Source organism: Parasteatoda tepidariorum, chromosome 1 (assembly GCF_043381705.1).
Source record: "Parasteatoda tepidariorum isolate YZ-2023 chromosome 1, CAS_Ptep_4.0, whole genome shotgun sequence".
Lineage (NCBI taxonomy): Eukaryota > Metazoa > Arthropoda > Arachnida > Araneae > Theridiidae > Parasteatoda > Parasteatoda tepidariorum.
In genome coordinates, this window is record NC_092204.1 from 61,795,803 (window position 1) to 61,812,702 (window position 16,900).

Genomic DNA, 16,900 nt, shown 5'->3' on the forward strand with positions numbered 1-16,900 from the left:
TGATCTAATTATTCTAAGTTAGAGTTGGGCTATTGACCCAGCACGTAACTTACTTTTAGATCCCCTTTCATAAGTATCTGAATATTAACTACGGTAGACTTAACCCCCTTTTTTTCACCCCCATCGTCTACGTTTGAATGATATACTAGCGAAAACTCAAGTCTCACACCTCCGTCCACACCCTCAAATCTTTCAGAAAAAAGTCATTTTACGGCCAATCACATGGTTCTATAGTGGCGTGATGCACTGAGGTGAGCTTATCCTTTCGCGACTCACCCCCTCTAATTATTTTAAATAAATTTAAATACGAATAAAATCGTCTAAAATTTATTCTAAAATTGAAACAGAAATCGTCTGACACAAACACAAGTTTTCACAAAAATTTTGGAGATTTAAATTTGGGGTAGATATTTTCAAAAAATGATACATCATCAATTGTGTGGGGTAGAAGCGCGATTGCTAGAATGCTGTCAAAAAGATGTGGCAGAGCAATTCGAACCACTTCGCGTACGTCATGACCGTTCCTTGCGTGGAGAAGAAGCCGTAGTATTTCTTTTGACTCTCAGGTAGCTTGTCGGTCGTCTGAGCTTTCGATAGCTCTCCTGAATCGTTTGTCATGGGATTACTACAATTAATGCACAAATTTTATTCAGTGATTCCAATATTTTTGTTCCTTGCACTGTTTACAATTCAAGTAAAAGGTGAGTTATCCATTTTTTTTTTAAAAATTTTGTTAGCATTTTCATATTAGTGCATAGGGTCACATGGTTCCGCCCAAGTCAAATGCCGGCTCATATTTTTTAGTTATTGCTTCAGAAAAAAAAAGAGTTATTATTTATGTTTAGAATTTCTTTTAAATAAGATCTTTGATCACTGAAGCAATCGTTATTTTTATATTATCTGTAACAAGATGTCAACTGATCAGTTGATGCTCCTCTGTTCACATTTTTAACATGCAATACACATTAAATATAGCGAAAATTTTAACTTAAGACTTAAAAATTTCTTTTCTTATGTGACACTTGCAGTATTTTAGTTAAACTTTAGTTATGAATCATTCGATGCAATACATTTTTTAAAATCACTGTTTTTGGAGTATGATTTATATGGTTTGATTTATTAATAATCGATTTATTAGTAATTTCAAATTTATTAGTAATAGATCTCGTAATTCTGTGTTTTAAACATAACGGTTGAAGAAACAATTTGTTTTATTCTTTAAGATAAAATCCTAACATATTTCACATTTATTTACTGTAAAGAGTCTTACCATACTGTTATATTTTTAAACTTTTAAAAAATGAAAATTGATGACTGTTGAATTGCTTGAAAATAAACAAAAAATATAGTATTCAAGTTATTATTTTCAAAGCTTAAGGTTTTAAATAGAATATCTAAATATTGATTGATTAGCTAAATGCTTTTATTGATTAGTTTCACAGTAATTATTTATGGATGTATCCTATTATTGTTACATGATTAGTTATAATTTTAAGCTTTTGTTGTTGTATGGATTTTTATCAGTAGTATTATCTTGAGAGTGTTTATTAATCTTTGAGTGCACATGATTAGGTGATGAAAATCTTTCTAATTTTGTATTGGAAGCATCAAGTTATAGATTATTATTATGATAAATGATAAGATATTCAACTTACCTCTATTTATAGCATTTCAAGAAATGAGTATACTTTGTTGATTTTTATCATTATTGTAACATTAGTGCTTGACATCATATAAATCAATCCTTTTTAGAATTTTTAATTCCTGAAATTTCTTTACTTTTAAACTCTTCTTAATTTTAAATATTTTTCAGAAGACTCGAATAATTTATATTTGTTTACTGTTCTATAATACAAATATTAGAAGCTGATTTATTTAGTGGCATAAAGTTTAAAGTAAATTGCAGTTTATTATTTTTTTTGTGTGATTTTTTAATACTTCGAATAAGGAAATTCACAATTATATTTAGCTCCTTGTCAGAGGTTTAATTATTTTAATAAATTCTTTCAAAATTTGATTACTTAACAGGGGTTTGTCCATGCCAAATTTACTACAGTTTAGCGGTACCTTCACAAATTCAACTTTAGGCAAAATGGTAGTTTCACAAAATACTTTTTCTGAAAATGTTATTTTTATATCCCGTAACGAACGATAAATCCATATTTTTATGTTGATTTTGTAATATAATTTTCAATTTTCACAAATTAAGTCTAAATTTTTACAAAATAGGCAGTAGCTGTCAGAAAAAACCTAGACAGACCCCAGCTTAATATAGGAAACTATAAATTTCCATATTATTATAACAGTAATTTTGCCTTATTAATCAGTTGGTATTTTACATTTGGGCTAGTTTGTTTAGCCGTTTCTTTTTAACACAAATTCCTCATTAAATAACAAGGATGGAAATTGGTTTTTTGACCGATTAAACGAGAGAAAAGGTAGGGTGTCTTTAAGCATCACAAATATTCAAAGCTGTTTAAAGGAGTACATTTTTCCACTTCAGGGAGAATTATGGATTTATCTTGGAGACATTCAGATCCATTTATAGATCCTTCAAAAATTATTTTATAGTAAATGTGGAACTTGGCAAAATATTTTATCTTAAAATCGGTTCTTATGATTACTTTGAAAAATGGTTTTATTACTTCATAAATTCATAATTTTAACATCACAATACCTTGAAAGATCCAGTTTTTAGTAAAAACAGGCATTTATTTTTACACATTCGCAAATAAGGTCCTTAGCAGAAATGTTAATTTTTTATTAAGATAATTATGAGTAGATTTTTCTTTGAATCTCAAAAACAAAGCTGTGGTGGCTCGGGGGATAGAGCATCCGCCTCTTAATGGTGTGATCCGGGTTCAATTCCAAGCTGCTCGATACGAATTCTATGCCCAGCTGGCATCGACCACATTGCTAGCGAAAAATATACCAAGTTGTATGGATCATGGGTTAGTCCCATTGCCAGGTTAACTGTGGGAGTTTTTCGTGCTTCTTCTCTCCATGTAATGCAAATGTGGGTTAGTTCTATCAAAAAGTCCTCCATGAAGACAAATTTTTTCCAATACCTGCTTCAGGAATCTCCTGTCTTCTGGATGGGGTTCAAAATTACAAGGCTATGGAGTTGGAACATAGGTAGTCAACTCCAAATTGGGTTCACTACCAATTTGGAGTTGACTGTTCAATGGCTATTATAAAATTAAAATAAAATCACAAGAATAGGATCCTATTTTCACAAATTTACAAAATCATTTCTTTATTTTTCATAAAATAAGACTTTTTACAAAATGTCTGAAATAACTCTCAGATTTTGTGTAAGTACTGTGAATTTTTACTAATTTATATCAATCAATTGTCAATTTATCTTCATATCTTTTAGAAAATTATTAAAACTGTCAAGCTTGCTATTTAAAACAATTAACTATGTGGAAAAAGAAGTTTTTATAACTATTTCTCAATTTTAATTTAAAAAAATCACTTCAGTACCAGGGGTCTGTCCAGGCCGAATTTACTACAGTTTAGCGGTACCTTCACAAATTCAATTTTAGGTAAAACGGTAGTTTCACAAATTCAACTTTAGGAAAAACGGTATTTTCACAAAATACTTTTTCTTAAATTTTATTTTTGTATCCCTTAAAAAACGATAAATCTATATTTTTACTATGTTTTCGTGTTGATTTTTTAATATAATTTGATTTTTCACAAATTATGTCTACATTTTCACAAAAAGGTACCTTTCAGAAAAACCTAGACAGACTCCTAAGTACACAGTACAGGAATAAGTTTTATGAACTCCTATATTTTTAGGAGTATTTTTTTCTTCTGTATCTTAACCTCTTATGTAAATATGTATGTACGTATATAATGTCAATTTCCAAGACATTATATTAAATCAATCATTGTACATTTAAAAACATCTTCATAATAAAATGTTGGAAAACATAACAAGAAATAAATACCTAACAAGAAATCTTGTGTTTTTTTTTCTTCCCCTTCCTAATTTTCATCAAAATACTGTATTCCCCCCCCCCCTTCCTTGTGTTTCTTATTATAGTGCATAGTATGTGTGTAAATTAAAATTTTTTTGAATTTTTTTTATCATTTTAGGCCAATGCTCTTCACATCATTTTCAGTGTAGATCTAATAAATGTATTCCAATTTCATGGCAGTGTGATGAGGAAAATGATTGTGGAGATGGTTCAGATGAACTGAACTGTGGTAAGTTTTAAAATTCAAGATTCATCACTACTATTTTAAATTTTTTATATAGGTATTTTCTTTTTTTCAATAATGGTATTAATATTCTGATTAAGGAATTAATTCTTATATTTATGTGGTTTTTAATAACTATTTAATTTAAGGTCAATTTTCTTAAATGAAAAAGCTTCTAAAGATCATTTTTATGGTAAATCAGAAATTTCATTTTGATTTAAAGTTTGCCACTAAACTTAATGCAACAGCAGATGGAGAGCCAAGGCCTACTGCGCCTGTCCCAGTTTTCTTGACATTGACCTTGAGCTTGCTATGTGCTTGCTATGCCCCTTCTTATAGAGGCCTCTATACAAAACCATCAGGGTACTGAGGGAGATATTTTAAGCATTTGCTTCTCTCTCAATTAGAAATGGTTTTGTTTTTAATGGCTACCGAGACCGGTACCCCCTGAAGACGTCGGCTTTGGTGGTCATATTTTTATTTTTGTGTTTATTTGTGTTGTTTATTTGTGTGTTGTTAATTTAATATTTGTGTTTTCTTTTAGTATTTTTTTTTTCAAAACATATTCATTAAAGAAATTAAAGTTGAATTTTTAAAATTGTAGTTGTAAAGAATTTTTTGGCAAATTCAAAATTTTTTTAAAAACATTCTTTTTACATTTCCAACAAATCCATATAATTAATCTGTTTTAAAAAACTCTTAATTTGCAGAAATATTTTGAAATTTTTTTATAATTCATGAAATGCTTATTTATTATTTTTAAAACCTGTATTGTTTTTGGTCTAAAATTTGTGAACGCAAAAATTGTACGAGCCATCATTTTCGTTTGTAAAACTCTTATACTCACAATGAATGGGATCATGGGTTTATGTCCTTCTCAATAATTTGAAATTTCTAAGACCCCCCTCAATATTTCAGACAAACGGAGAAAACTTTCATGAATCATCATAGAATTAAATTATTCTAAATTATAAACACGAAAAAAAGAAGATAAAAATTTGTCTTTTTTGCAGTTATTTAAAGGTTTCAGGACATTTCCCCCCCCTTCTTATGTGTAAAATTCAGTAAGACATTGTGATTGTGTATTTAATTTCATCTCCCTGAAAAATTGGCATTGCCATATTATTTCAGTATTTTTTATTTTAGTTCGTTCACATGTCTGGCATATTTTCAAAACTGAGTCATAAGTTTTGTAGCTTTTAAAAAGAAAATATATTAACAGCTGACCAAAATTTTAACCAAAATTAAAATCCCTCTTCTGAAATAGGACTAAAGTCAAAAAGTGTTAATGATTTAAATTATGTTATTAAAATTTTTCATAATTTTTTTGCTTTTCTATTAAGAATTGACATTGTTGAGAGAAGAGTTGAATTACCTTGCCTGAAACTGAATATAGCTGACAACTTACTCTTCTGTGACTTGAATGTCTGCCAACTGTTTCTAGGGCAAGGCGCTTCTAAATGTGTCTGGCTACCATACTTTGTTTTAAGTTCTTAATATTTCTTGTTTGTATTTTAAATGCCAATCTTAATTATCAACTAGCTTTTGACGTTTTCATATCCGTGGCATTTATTTAAGTTTGTCTTCGTATTTTGTAATATATATCTAGTCGAAGTTTTTTTAAAAATGTCAATCGTTATTAGTACTTAACTTTCAAGAAACATTTTAACTGTTGTAAAATGCATTTTAAGGATTTTTGTGTTCAAACTCTTTTGACTCGTATACAAAGATATTGTAAATTGATTCTGAAAAAGTATATCCGACGATTTTTAAAGACCAGCTTTATGTAGTGATTACCACTATTTACGACCAATTTTGGAAGGCAAGGAATTTTTTCCATAAACGTAGCATTGAGGAAAACCTTCAGGAAGACCATCAAAACCTCTCCCAACGAAACTGGCAAACCTTTGCACCAAATGGCGGAAAAAGTCAAGTATGGAAACACGAAAAATATCAAAATAAATAATTTTAATAAAACAGATAAGTGAATTAAAATTTATTCCAAATATTTGTGCGATGTTCTTATTTAGAATGCTTTTTTTAAAATTTTTTTTTACGATCTTTGAAAAAGATTTACAACCTTATGTTGCAGTCAGAGTGCATTAATTTTATTTATCAATCTAGTTTCATGTCACAAACACAAGCGGCATTTCCGCTCAAAGAAATTACACTGACAAAAATTAAAATCGTTTGCGAAAAATCTTGTAGCTTCGATAACATTTTGAAGAAAATGGAGGTATCCCCTAAGAACAAACATTTTAGTGTGGAACGAGAGGTTTCACTGTCATAGTGTTGTTAATTTTGATTGTTTTTTTTTTAAAGAAAAAAATAAATTCAGGTTAGAATTCATAAAGTTATGAAACGTTTAACTTTATACCGCGAACGTCGATATTTTATTTATTTTTTAACTTTCTTGTAAATTCCTGTTTTTTTTTTTTTTTTTTTTTTTTTTTTTTTTTTTTGATAACTATGACGCCTTTAATTCAACATAACAAAATATTATTAGCATTTGTTTACACGAAGTAAATTTTTAAAGCATTCTTTATGTACACATAATTGAGTACTCTCAACTTAGATACTTATCTGAATGTTGTTATTACTTATTCCCTCGATTTATGATTCATGAAATATAAGTATATTTAGTAGTTTTTACTTCTATTTAATATTATTAACTTTTTTTTTAAAAATCCAGTTTCCAAGATAAGGTGAATTACTTAAAGTATAACGAACAAATTACCGAGCTTTTGAAAATAGTGTTTGCGAAGCTGCTTACAAACTTTTGATCGGTGTTGTTTTAAGTAAAAGTATTAAAATAAAAATCATATTAAATTTGGTTTTATTGTAATCAAATTTTTAAACTGTATTAATTAAATTGAAGTTTTTAACCGCGTTATGTTTTAAATCCTTTTACGCCTACACTTTTAATTTTTAAATAGTGTATTCTATTTATTCTAATCTAACGAGTTTAACTCCTCAACAAAAATACTAATACAATGCTTGTTTCATTGAACTTCGTTGCAAGGCCTTGAAAAATTGATTTTTTTAAAGATAATATTGTTAGGAAAATATTAAACTGCTTGTACTTGAAGTTAGTGATTTAATGAACTCATTAGTTGCTTATTCTGATTTTGATACAAAAGATAAGATAAACATAAACTTTTGTTTAACTTATCACCGATGATCAGTCTTTATTCTGAACATTTTTAAGTAGTTAGAAGCTGTTCCATTAAAAAAGATGAGTTAAGAGAAATCGTTCAAAATTTTTGCACATTAATTTCTGCACATAATGCCATCTAGTGTGGCAGAAACTACACGTCCAAATTAACATGGCCAACGGTATCTTACCCATTGTGGTGGTCCTTTAAGAGTGGATACCACTTCTGGAGAACGCACTAGGTCTGCTCATCAGGAGGACTGATTGTGCAGCTCATAGGAAATTTAAAAAAAAAAAAATTTCACATAACTATCTAAAATTGTTTTACCTCCCTTTGATTTCGAATGTTAAAAAAAAAAAAAAATATTTGAAATGAACCACCTGAACTTGATTTCTTTTCTTCCGTTGGATAAAAATATAAATGTTTTCAAAGTTTTATTTAAAAATGATTTTAATGTGATTTGAAATTTTTTTTTTTGTCTTGTATCATAGACTGAGGTTACTTCATCCATACGGTTGGGAAAAATCTTAATGATAAAATAGAATTTTTTATTTTACAAAATGGAAGAAACTTAAAGAAATTCTATACTTTTGGTAATTAATTAATGTAAGTAATGTGTTACAGTGGCTGCCTACGAAAGTGCTACCTATATTTATGAAATCGAAAAATGCCGATTTTAAATTTTGTTAAAGTGAATTGAGTCGTCTAACAATCATTTCGATTTACTGATAACATAATCCCTTAGAAAATTGTTTTATTCATTTATTTATTTTACAGAAAATTTTGCAATCTTGTTCAAATCTGGTTTCTTACTGTTTCTTTTCACTATTTTGTTTATCATATAATAGTTATAGTTTATTGATTGAGTTTACTTTAGCTATTATTTATAACAAGAACATTTTCTCAATAATTTTAAAGTTTTTCATCCCCTATCTTGATCATAAAATTTTTCATTGCCTATCAAAGCTTGCGCAAGATTTCTTCCAAGTCACCTGATTCAGCGTAGATGACTAACGTTTTGTTCTAGAAAATAAAAATGGCCTCACCAGATGAGTGGCATTTCTTTATAGTCCTCATCCGATTTTCCTGTCAACAAATTGTTCTTTCCCTATTCAAACTATTTACTTGTAGTAAGATTTTTTTTCTCACTCGTTGAATTTTTTTTCTCCAACCCTGAACCCCATGTTTATTTAATTATACTGATTTTTTAAGTGAAGGCCACATTATGGGAAAGGAACATTAATTATGAAATATTAAGGAACTTCTAAGCGCTTTACAGTAGAATGTTTCCTTCTTTTAATAAAAGATTAATGGATTTGCGTCTTGGTTATATTCTTCCTTGTTATGATTCTCTAATTAGGTTGTTAATTATTTAGCACTAAATTAAATTTTAAAGGGAATTTCCAATTATAATGTCATTAGTTCTGTAATGAGCGAGTTTATTTCTAAATAGTTAGGAAGCCCTTAAACTTTGAAAAATTCTCTGGTTATTGATAGTTTATAATTGTTAGAATACAAATTTACGGTGATGACTCATTAAAAAAGAAAAAAAGAAAGTGTTCCACTAAGTTCGATGTTTAAATTGCACTTAACTTTCAGCCTTTATGAAGCGCGAAAAAGGCGGTGCAGGTGATTGCGCAATATTAGCTGATTAAGGCTATAATATTAACTAAACAAACAAATAACATGTACTTACATTGATTAAATAAAATTAATGTGTTCTTTGATGACTCAACCTTATTTTATGATTGCATCAGCGGGTGAGGTCATCTAAACGTTTACCATATACTCATTGTAAACTTTAAAGTATGCTTTCCCAGTCTTCTAAAATATGTCATTGAGTACATTGTGTGCAATTTATTTATTATTCTTTATATTCTTCATCAATATATTTTAGAGGAGAGTCTTCTAAGTAAATATAAAAATAAATTTGAAACGAAAAAGAGAATAGGATAGATGTAACTTATTTAGGTTGATATATGTTGTGGGATCAACTTTTTAAAATCAGGTTTTCGCTGCTTTTAAGATTTATTAGTCTACGATACCTATTTGCTTTAATGCTACTCCCAATGAAATATTAGAATTAATGGTTTTCACATTTGTCATAATCTATCTCATCTTACTGGGTGTTTGAAATTTTAATATAATAATGCTCTTTATGTTTGAAATACTATTTTAAAAGAATCTGAGAATTAAGCATTTAGGAGATTTAGGAATGCTGTTAAGCAAATATAAAATCGATCTATCAAGTATATATTTATTTATGTTTTTCTGAAAAATAATTTTTTGAGTAAACTTTAATTAAAATTGCGATGTTACTGCTATGCTATTTAATTTAATTAGCATTATTAGCAATATATGTATTTGACATTAACTTTTTAAAAATTTCGGAGATTAGAATTTTACTCAGCAAGTTTTATTTTTTTTGTTATTTACATTATTTTAAAATATAAAAAGGCTTCACTTTATTACTTGTTTTTCTTCCGCTATCGTTTTGTCCGAGCATTTTGTTATTTCCAGTTCTTTTTTTTTTTCTTTCTTAATCATTCTTTTTTCTTTTTACCAATTTTGCAAGTTTTATTGCTATATCTTTTGTAATTTTGTATCCTTGTAAATCACTAGATAGAAGTTGAAGAATAATAACCTATTAACGTATATTTAAAAAAAGAAAACTATGTTTTTCTCGCATGATCTAAGCCTACGTTGCATGACTTTGCGCCCGAAACTTATTCGTAGATATTGACTTGGTTGCAAATTGATTGAATACTCTTCTTATCAACTTCTAAAGACAGCGAAATTAAGGATAGGATTCTTTAATAATTGCAATGCCCTGAGGTCTCCTTTCTATACTATCTGATACACTATTTCTAGGTCAAAACAGGAAAGTTAATTTTTGGGTCATTTTAATTTTATTTTTTGTACATGTCTCTAAATCATTCGACAGGGATAGGATGTATTTTGATAATAGTTTTTATCTCTTCATCAGAATGTTAAATCTTTTATTTTGATGATAAATTTATATTGTATTTCCATTTTTGAAATTCCGTCGCCTTTTCTTTCCCTCTCGCTCTTATTAAAGTTAATGTTTTGTAGTAAGATGAACGGACGGAATTCTCGATTATTGAGCCACAACTTTTCTAAATTGCGTCTAATGGTTGAAGGAAACATACTACGCTAGTGGATTCATCATAAGACTAGTTCGTTTTATATAATTAACTATTTTTTTGTTGCTGGATGGTCAGGATGTCTTAATTATATATTTGCCGCACTTTGTCGCCTGATTGCGCAAGATAAACTTTGTGTTAGCGATATTTTTGCAACAAGTAAAGTTTTTTTCCTTTTGAATAGCCAACATGGGATTAAATTATGCAAAAGGCCAGTAAGGAAAAATTTTTTTTTTTTGAAATTTATTTTATTCTTTTAAGGCATTATTTTGCTTTTAAATGCAAATATTTTTTTATTTCTTATTTAATTTTTGGCCACTGATTTTAGGACGCCATACCTGCTAACTTTTATGGTCTTCAAAAAAGATTTTTTCTTAATGGTGGGAATAAAGTCACTCAAATTGACATTGCATATTGAATTTAACCAAAAGTTATAAACACCATAATGTAACTGGAAGGCTTTCGATAAATTGAAATTATTTAAACTTAATGGTATTCAAACTCATCTTTGCATAAACTTATTAAAACTGTAATCAAATATGAATGCATAAATTTTGCTACCATATAAAATGTAGAGTATAAATCTGGAATATCTTGAAGACTTGGTTGGTATGGTTTTTTCAAGTCCTTTAATTCAATGGTTACAAGACCAGATTGACGCTACTGATCTAGGATACTGCTATCGTGATGCATAGTTAAATATTTTTTATCTCTCTTTTTATATTTTAATATAAAGAAAAATTAATGTGCCAGGTAACGCGAAGTAGTTTTTTTTTCTGAATAAATAACCTTAAATCTTAGCGATTTCAACGCTATCGTCATTTTTGTTATCGTATAATTTTATAATACATGTTGGATTATGACGGAGTGATATTTGCTCTTCTTGGTAACATGCGTGCTGAGCAACAGTTTCCCCCCCCCCTTTTTAGTGTGTTTCGCTTCTCCGCTGGTGGAGATAGTGGTAAATTTATGTGTAGCTGTAATGAAATAATAGTTTATTTTGGAAATATGGGGCCATTCAAAAATTGCGTACGCCATTTGTGGTTATTTAAATATCCCTCCTCCCTCATCAGCAAAAATAAGCAAATCTCAATCAGCTAGTTATAAGTAATAATTAAGTTATAATTAAATAGCTTCCAAATATGAAATTTTTTTATTTTTGATTTATGTTGGATGCAATTCTAGCAGAGAAAATTTCAGTAGTTATATTTGCGAGAAGTAGAACTATCATTTTGTCGAATTTTAATTTTTGTAAATTCTTCTTTTCCATACCTATAAATACTTTGTATGATAACAATACGAAAATATTTGCTCTCCTTTCGTCATATTTCCGTTCTAAAACTTAACACATTGGCCGAGAACTAATTTAGTTACATGCGATAACAATTTGTTATTCGCGAGGCACAAAAGTTTTTATTATTTTTTTCATTCCTAGGTGAAGGAGATAACTTTTAAAAAAAAAAATTTCTTATCCAAATGAAACAACATTTTAGCTTCGTGACAACCTAAATATTCCCCCTTTACTATCGCAGAGATACGAGAAATGCAGATTAAATTTTATGAAATTATTAAGCCGGTCAAATATTGCCCAAATGTTTTGTTGGTTTAATGATTATGTTCTACTTTTTATTATTGATTGTGATAATAAATAGATAAAATCCCAAGAAACTTATTTTTGTAGTTTTATTTTAAAGACACCATGAGAAAGGATTCTTGATATTTTGTGATTTTCGGATAGGGGCCGTTCAAAAAGTACGTACATCCCGAAGGGGGGGGAGGGGATTTGCTATTATGTACGGTTTTGTACGATGGGGAGGGGGGGAGGTATTATACAAAGTACGTACTTTATAAACATACAACAAATTTAAATTTGACTTTATCCTACACACTCCTTAAGTAAATATTTAATTTTATTTAAAACATAATTATTTTAATTTTTATGAAAAAGGGGGGTAGACTAATAAAATGTACGTACTCTAAGGGGGGGGGAGTAAGACCTTATGTACGGTAATGTACGAAGGGGGGGGGTTTAAAATTTCTCCATTTTTGTGTACGTACTTTTTGAACGGCCCCATAGATGTCGAATCAGTTATATAAAAAATAGATATCAGGAGCCCGGATTTCGAAAATCTAAAAAAAAATCCCTACTCATGTATAATTATATCTTACATTATAAAAGTCAAAAATAGAAGAAAAGACAGTAATTTTCAAGCTATAGTCAGTCAAAAATTGGCCTTTCGACACGATATAAAAAAAGCGTTTTTATTTGTCTAAGTTTGGCACTTTCAAAATTTCTTTTAAATGCTTAAAGATAGGCTTTGTTAATTAGCTTATATGATTTATTAAATATCTTTTAAAAAGTAATGAGACTTAATGTAAATTGATATTGTATATGATGAGTTAGTTCCTTTTCTGAAACTACGATAAGACTGTTTTTTTCCTAAGTATGAATTGGAGGAACTGCGACAACGATATTTTATATTCTGCATATTATTTTACTTTTATATTCTTTTAACGACTTTCTATAAATAGACTACCATAAATATTATTCACCTTATTATATGTGCACATGTATTTTCAGGTTTCCATTTATTTTAGTGTATAAGGTCCGCCTTTGATTTGGTAAAGCATTTAGTGGTCCTAAAGTAAAAATTTGAGAATCACTGTCTTAAAATGTTAAATGTTATTTACGCTCAGAAAATATTTATGGCTAACTGAATACTCGTTCTTTCGTACGAGGTGTAAAAAAGTAAACAATAAATCAGTGCTGAATCATCTGTGCAACATAACTAAAGGCATATACCAACAAAATAATTTTTAAACTAAAATATTTTTTTTCTTCCATTTATTGTTTGCCCATCCTGATGACTTTGCGTTATTCGATTAAAATAAACACGTTTTTTTTTGTAGTTTATGCCATCAAAATGAAGATTAACTGTATTCAGGCCAACTCATAATCGTCAAAACTGACCACAATCAAGCGATTTTTTCCTATTCTTATTTACTGCATAGGGACCGTAAAAATCCTCTGTCCACAGTTTCTTTATTAAAACTGCACAGTATTGGTGCACTTTTAATAGGTGTCAAATATACTAATATAATATTTTGTAGCAATATTGTCTTTGGTACCTATTAAAGCTGGACCAATTTTCATTAGGACTGGAGTTGGTAGGTAGGAAAAATTACATACCAGAAACTCCTCTGACTCCCTCATGTGTATATGAAAACATATGCATGTGTGTTATAGCTTATTATTTTTTTAATGTAAAAGAAGCAATAGATGTTGCTTAAAAAATTTATGACAGAGCAGGTTATTCATATTAATTAGCATTCATAATGAAATGAAAAAACTAGTAGAGGATCGTAGATCCAATTTGATTAACTTCAGAGCTGAGAATTTTCTTTCCTCACTGACTTGGCTGTTAGGGCTACATGTTTTAACTTTTCAGGACAGATTTATATAAGTTATAAAAGAGGTGTCTTGCAAGAGCGATCATATTTCTCTGTTAGTATTTTTTTAATTTTTATATCTAACGGCTTTTGTTTCTTTATTTTCATTCGTTTTGCGTTTCCTTTTTCAATATTAACCAAATATTTCTCAAAATCTAATTCTTCATCATTGGAAGAGAATGATAGAGACGAGTTGCAACGTCTGCAGTCTGACTGTTCTTAGGATAAACTACAATGTTCTTAGGATGGATTCGTGCACAGTGAAAGTTCATAGATGGCTTTCTATTTCTTTTTAATTGGTTCATCATCCGAAAAATTTCGCTGTTATGGATCTTCACATATTGAACCCAGCAAGATTTCATTTTCTTGCAAATTACTACTTTCTTTTTTCTTCATTTATTTAATATGTCAATGAAATTAAAAAATAACTAAATATTTATTAATGTAAATCATGTATAAATCAAATTCTAATTGCCCAACAAAGACTGTAGTCGGTATTTTTAGCGGATATCTGGTTTTCCTTGTAATAGTAGGACCATTTAAAATACAAATCTTTTTTTTTTTTNGTTTTCGAATTTTATTGGTTATCCTGTTCTTTTTTTTTTTTTTTTTTTAATTTTTAATATCATTTTTGGTGTTCAAAATAAGGACTTGTTTAACTTATTTATATCATGATTAAGATTGTAGATATTTTTTTTAACGAACCGGTATTGGAAACCTTCACAGCAATCCAGGTATGCTTCTTATGAAATTCTCAAGTAGAAGAGGGGGAAAAAAACATCTTAACGTATGCACGTTTCCTTCCTGTACTCCTTTTCCGTAATGACAATGTCCTATTTGACCCTGTCATTTCCTCATCTAAATTGAATTCATGAATCCTGCCATTGATTGATCTTACCTTGAAAGTCAGATACAAATTAGATCAGATCAGTAACACGTTCGATTTGGTATTACTGATAAATCATGATATTTAGGTTCGTACAGTTCTGAAAATTAATTATTGGTGTCAATTTGGTTATAAAAGTTGCACATTTTTTAGTCATACCTTTCACTTTAAAATATAAAAGAATTCGGAAAATTATTAAAGTATTCTGTTGGTTATGAATTTTATAAAATTCAATTTTTCATCTTTGCTTTATAACCACTTTTTAAAGATGGTATGAGATCCGTATTTGTTTATTCAGACCACTAGGCAACATTTGTTGGTAATATTATCGGCAATTAAGTAAACACGACAGATTAATTGTAGTGAAACAATTCGATTTGGTGGTGAAGCGAAAATTGCTTTGAATCGGTGGTAAAAATGATCATTATGTACATTTTTCAATTTATAAGGCATTAGGAAAATATTTATGTTGCTTAATCCCCCCCCCACACACGTATTAAAATGCAGTTTTGTGAAGTTTTTTAATTTCTTCAATTGCTTAAGTAGGAGATTTTTTTTTGCCACTGTACATTCGAGTAACTTTTATATTTATTTTTTTAAATTTATTATTTTCAAAGGCAATAAGAAAAATTCACGTTTATGATAAAAAACAATCTGATTTTCTTTTTTAAAAAAATGGCCTACATTTTCCTTTCGGTAATCGGAGATTCTTTTAAATTAATAAAGAAATAAGAGGCATTGACCTGCAATTTCGGCTTTATGTGGGAGCGGGCAAAAAATAATCTTACACAATAGTATTCGGTTTTAAAAACTACTTAGAAAAATTATTTTTTAATGCATACTTTTCGATAGGGAACCGATGGTTCTTTTATTTTCCATCGGTATATAGGTTTTATATATAGTTCAAGTTATTATATTTGATAGGTTTTATACTAATTAGCTTATGGAAATTATTTTGGTGTCGTACTCATAATAAAAGTTTAAGCTTCTTACTGTTAAATCAAAAAAGAAAACTATTGATGAAAGAAATAAGCTAATTGGTGCATGTGGCATCGGAAATGTAAAAGGCATTTAAAATATTGGATGAAAAGTATTTCATTTTGGGTTAGATGTATTTGTAAATTCTTCTTTATAAAACTTAATTTTCTTTCGTGTGGAAAACATAAGGAATGCCATGCGCTGCGTAAGGTGAAGGGGGGCAGAAGGTGAGAAACTTCTGTTTCTTCTGTTTAACCTAGAAATATCCTTGCTGACTTGTCCTGCGGAGATTCGAAACTAGAATATTCCGTGGTAGAAAATCCGAATTATTGAACTGCCGGCATCGCGTGTGTACACGGAAGCATGCCTTTAAGAGGGCGGGTCGTGAATTCAGCGATTTCATTGGCTGCTAAATCTGGCCTGATACGTCTGCTGATGACGAAATGAATCGCGCGCTGTGACGTGGTCGAACTTGATTTTGATGTTTCCCCTTCTGCTCTTCACTGCAGATGGTGTTTAGCGTAATTAGTAGTTTCTAAAAAGGTTAACAATAAAATAAAAAGTTTGTCCATCTGTAATATCTTCAAATCTTTATTACTCGCAAATGAAAAAAATTAGAACAAAGTTTTTATCCACTTTAGAAAACCTGTTACACACTTTAATTTGTTTCTTAAAACATGGCATATTTAAAATGAGAGTTAAATCTGAAACATTTTAATAGTTAAACATGCAGACATATTTCATGAGTGTGATATTCTAATTTACTAAACCAGGCAAATAAAATAATAAAAAAACTTTTTCTAGAAAAAAAGTAACCTCCATTTTAGCGAAATTTTGTCTTATTTTCTTTTTGTTTTCGTATTGCCCTTGTTTTATCTTGGAAAATATTTCCTAATAGTTAATTTTTCCTTTACGCATTTCACCACATAGTTGGAATTGTATAAGCGTATCAAAACATTTTCTACTCTATCAGAAAAATCATTCTTCCAAGGATAGTTCAACGCAAACATGTAAAAAAAATTGAATTAAAATAAAATAATTAACAATCAACATAA

General features: G+C 29.0%; 1 protein-coding gene across 2 annotated transcripts in view; it reads left to right on the forward strand.

The window, feature by feature from the left end:
* Positions 1-227: 227 nt before the first annotated feature.
* Positions 228-16,900, forward strand: part of LOC107452650 (very low-density lipoprotein receptor) — a 38,376-nt gene continuing 21,703 nt past the window's right edge. For both annotated transcript variants that reach the window (XM_016069194.3, XM_043039287.2), the window contains exons 1-2: positions 228-701; positions 4,108-4,218. In XM_016069194.3, coding sequence (XP_015924680.1) covers positions 617-701; positions 4,108-4,218 — 196 coding nt within the window. In that variant the 5' untranslated portion in view covers positions 228-616. The remainder of the gene's footprint in view (positions 702-4,107; positions 4,219-16,900) is intronic.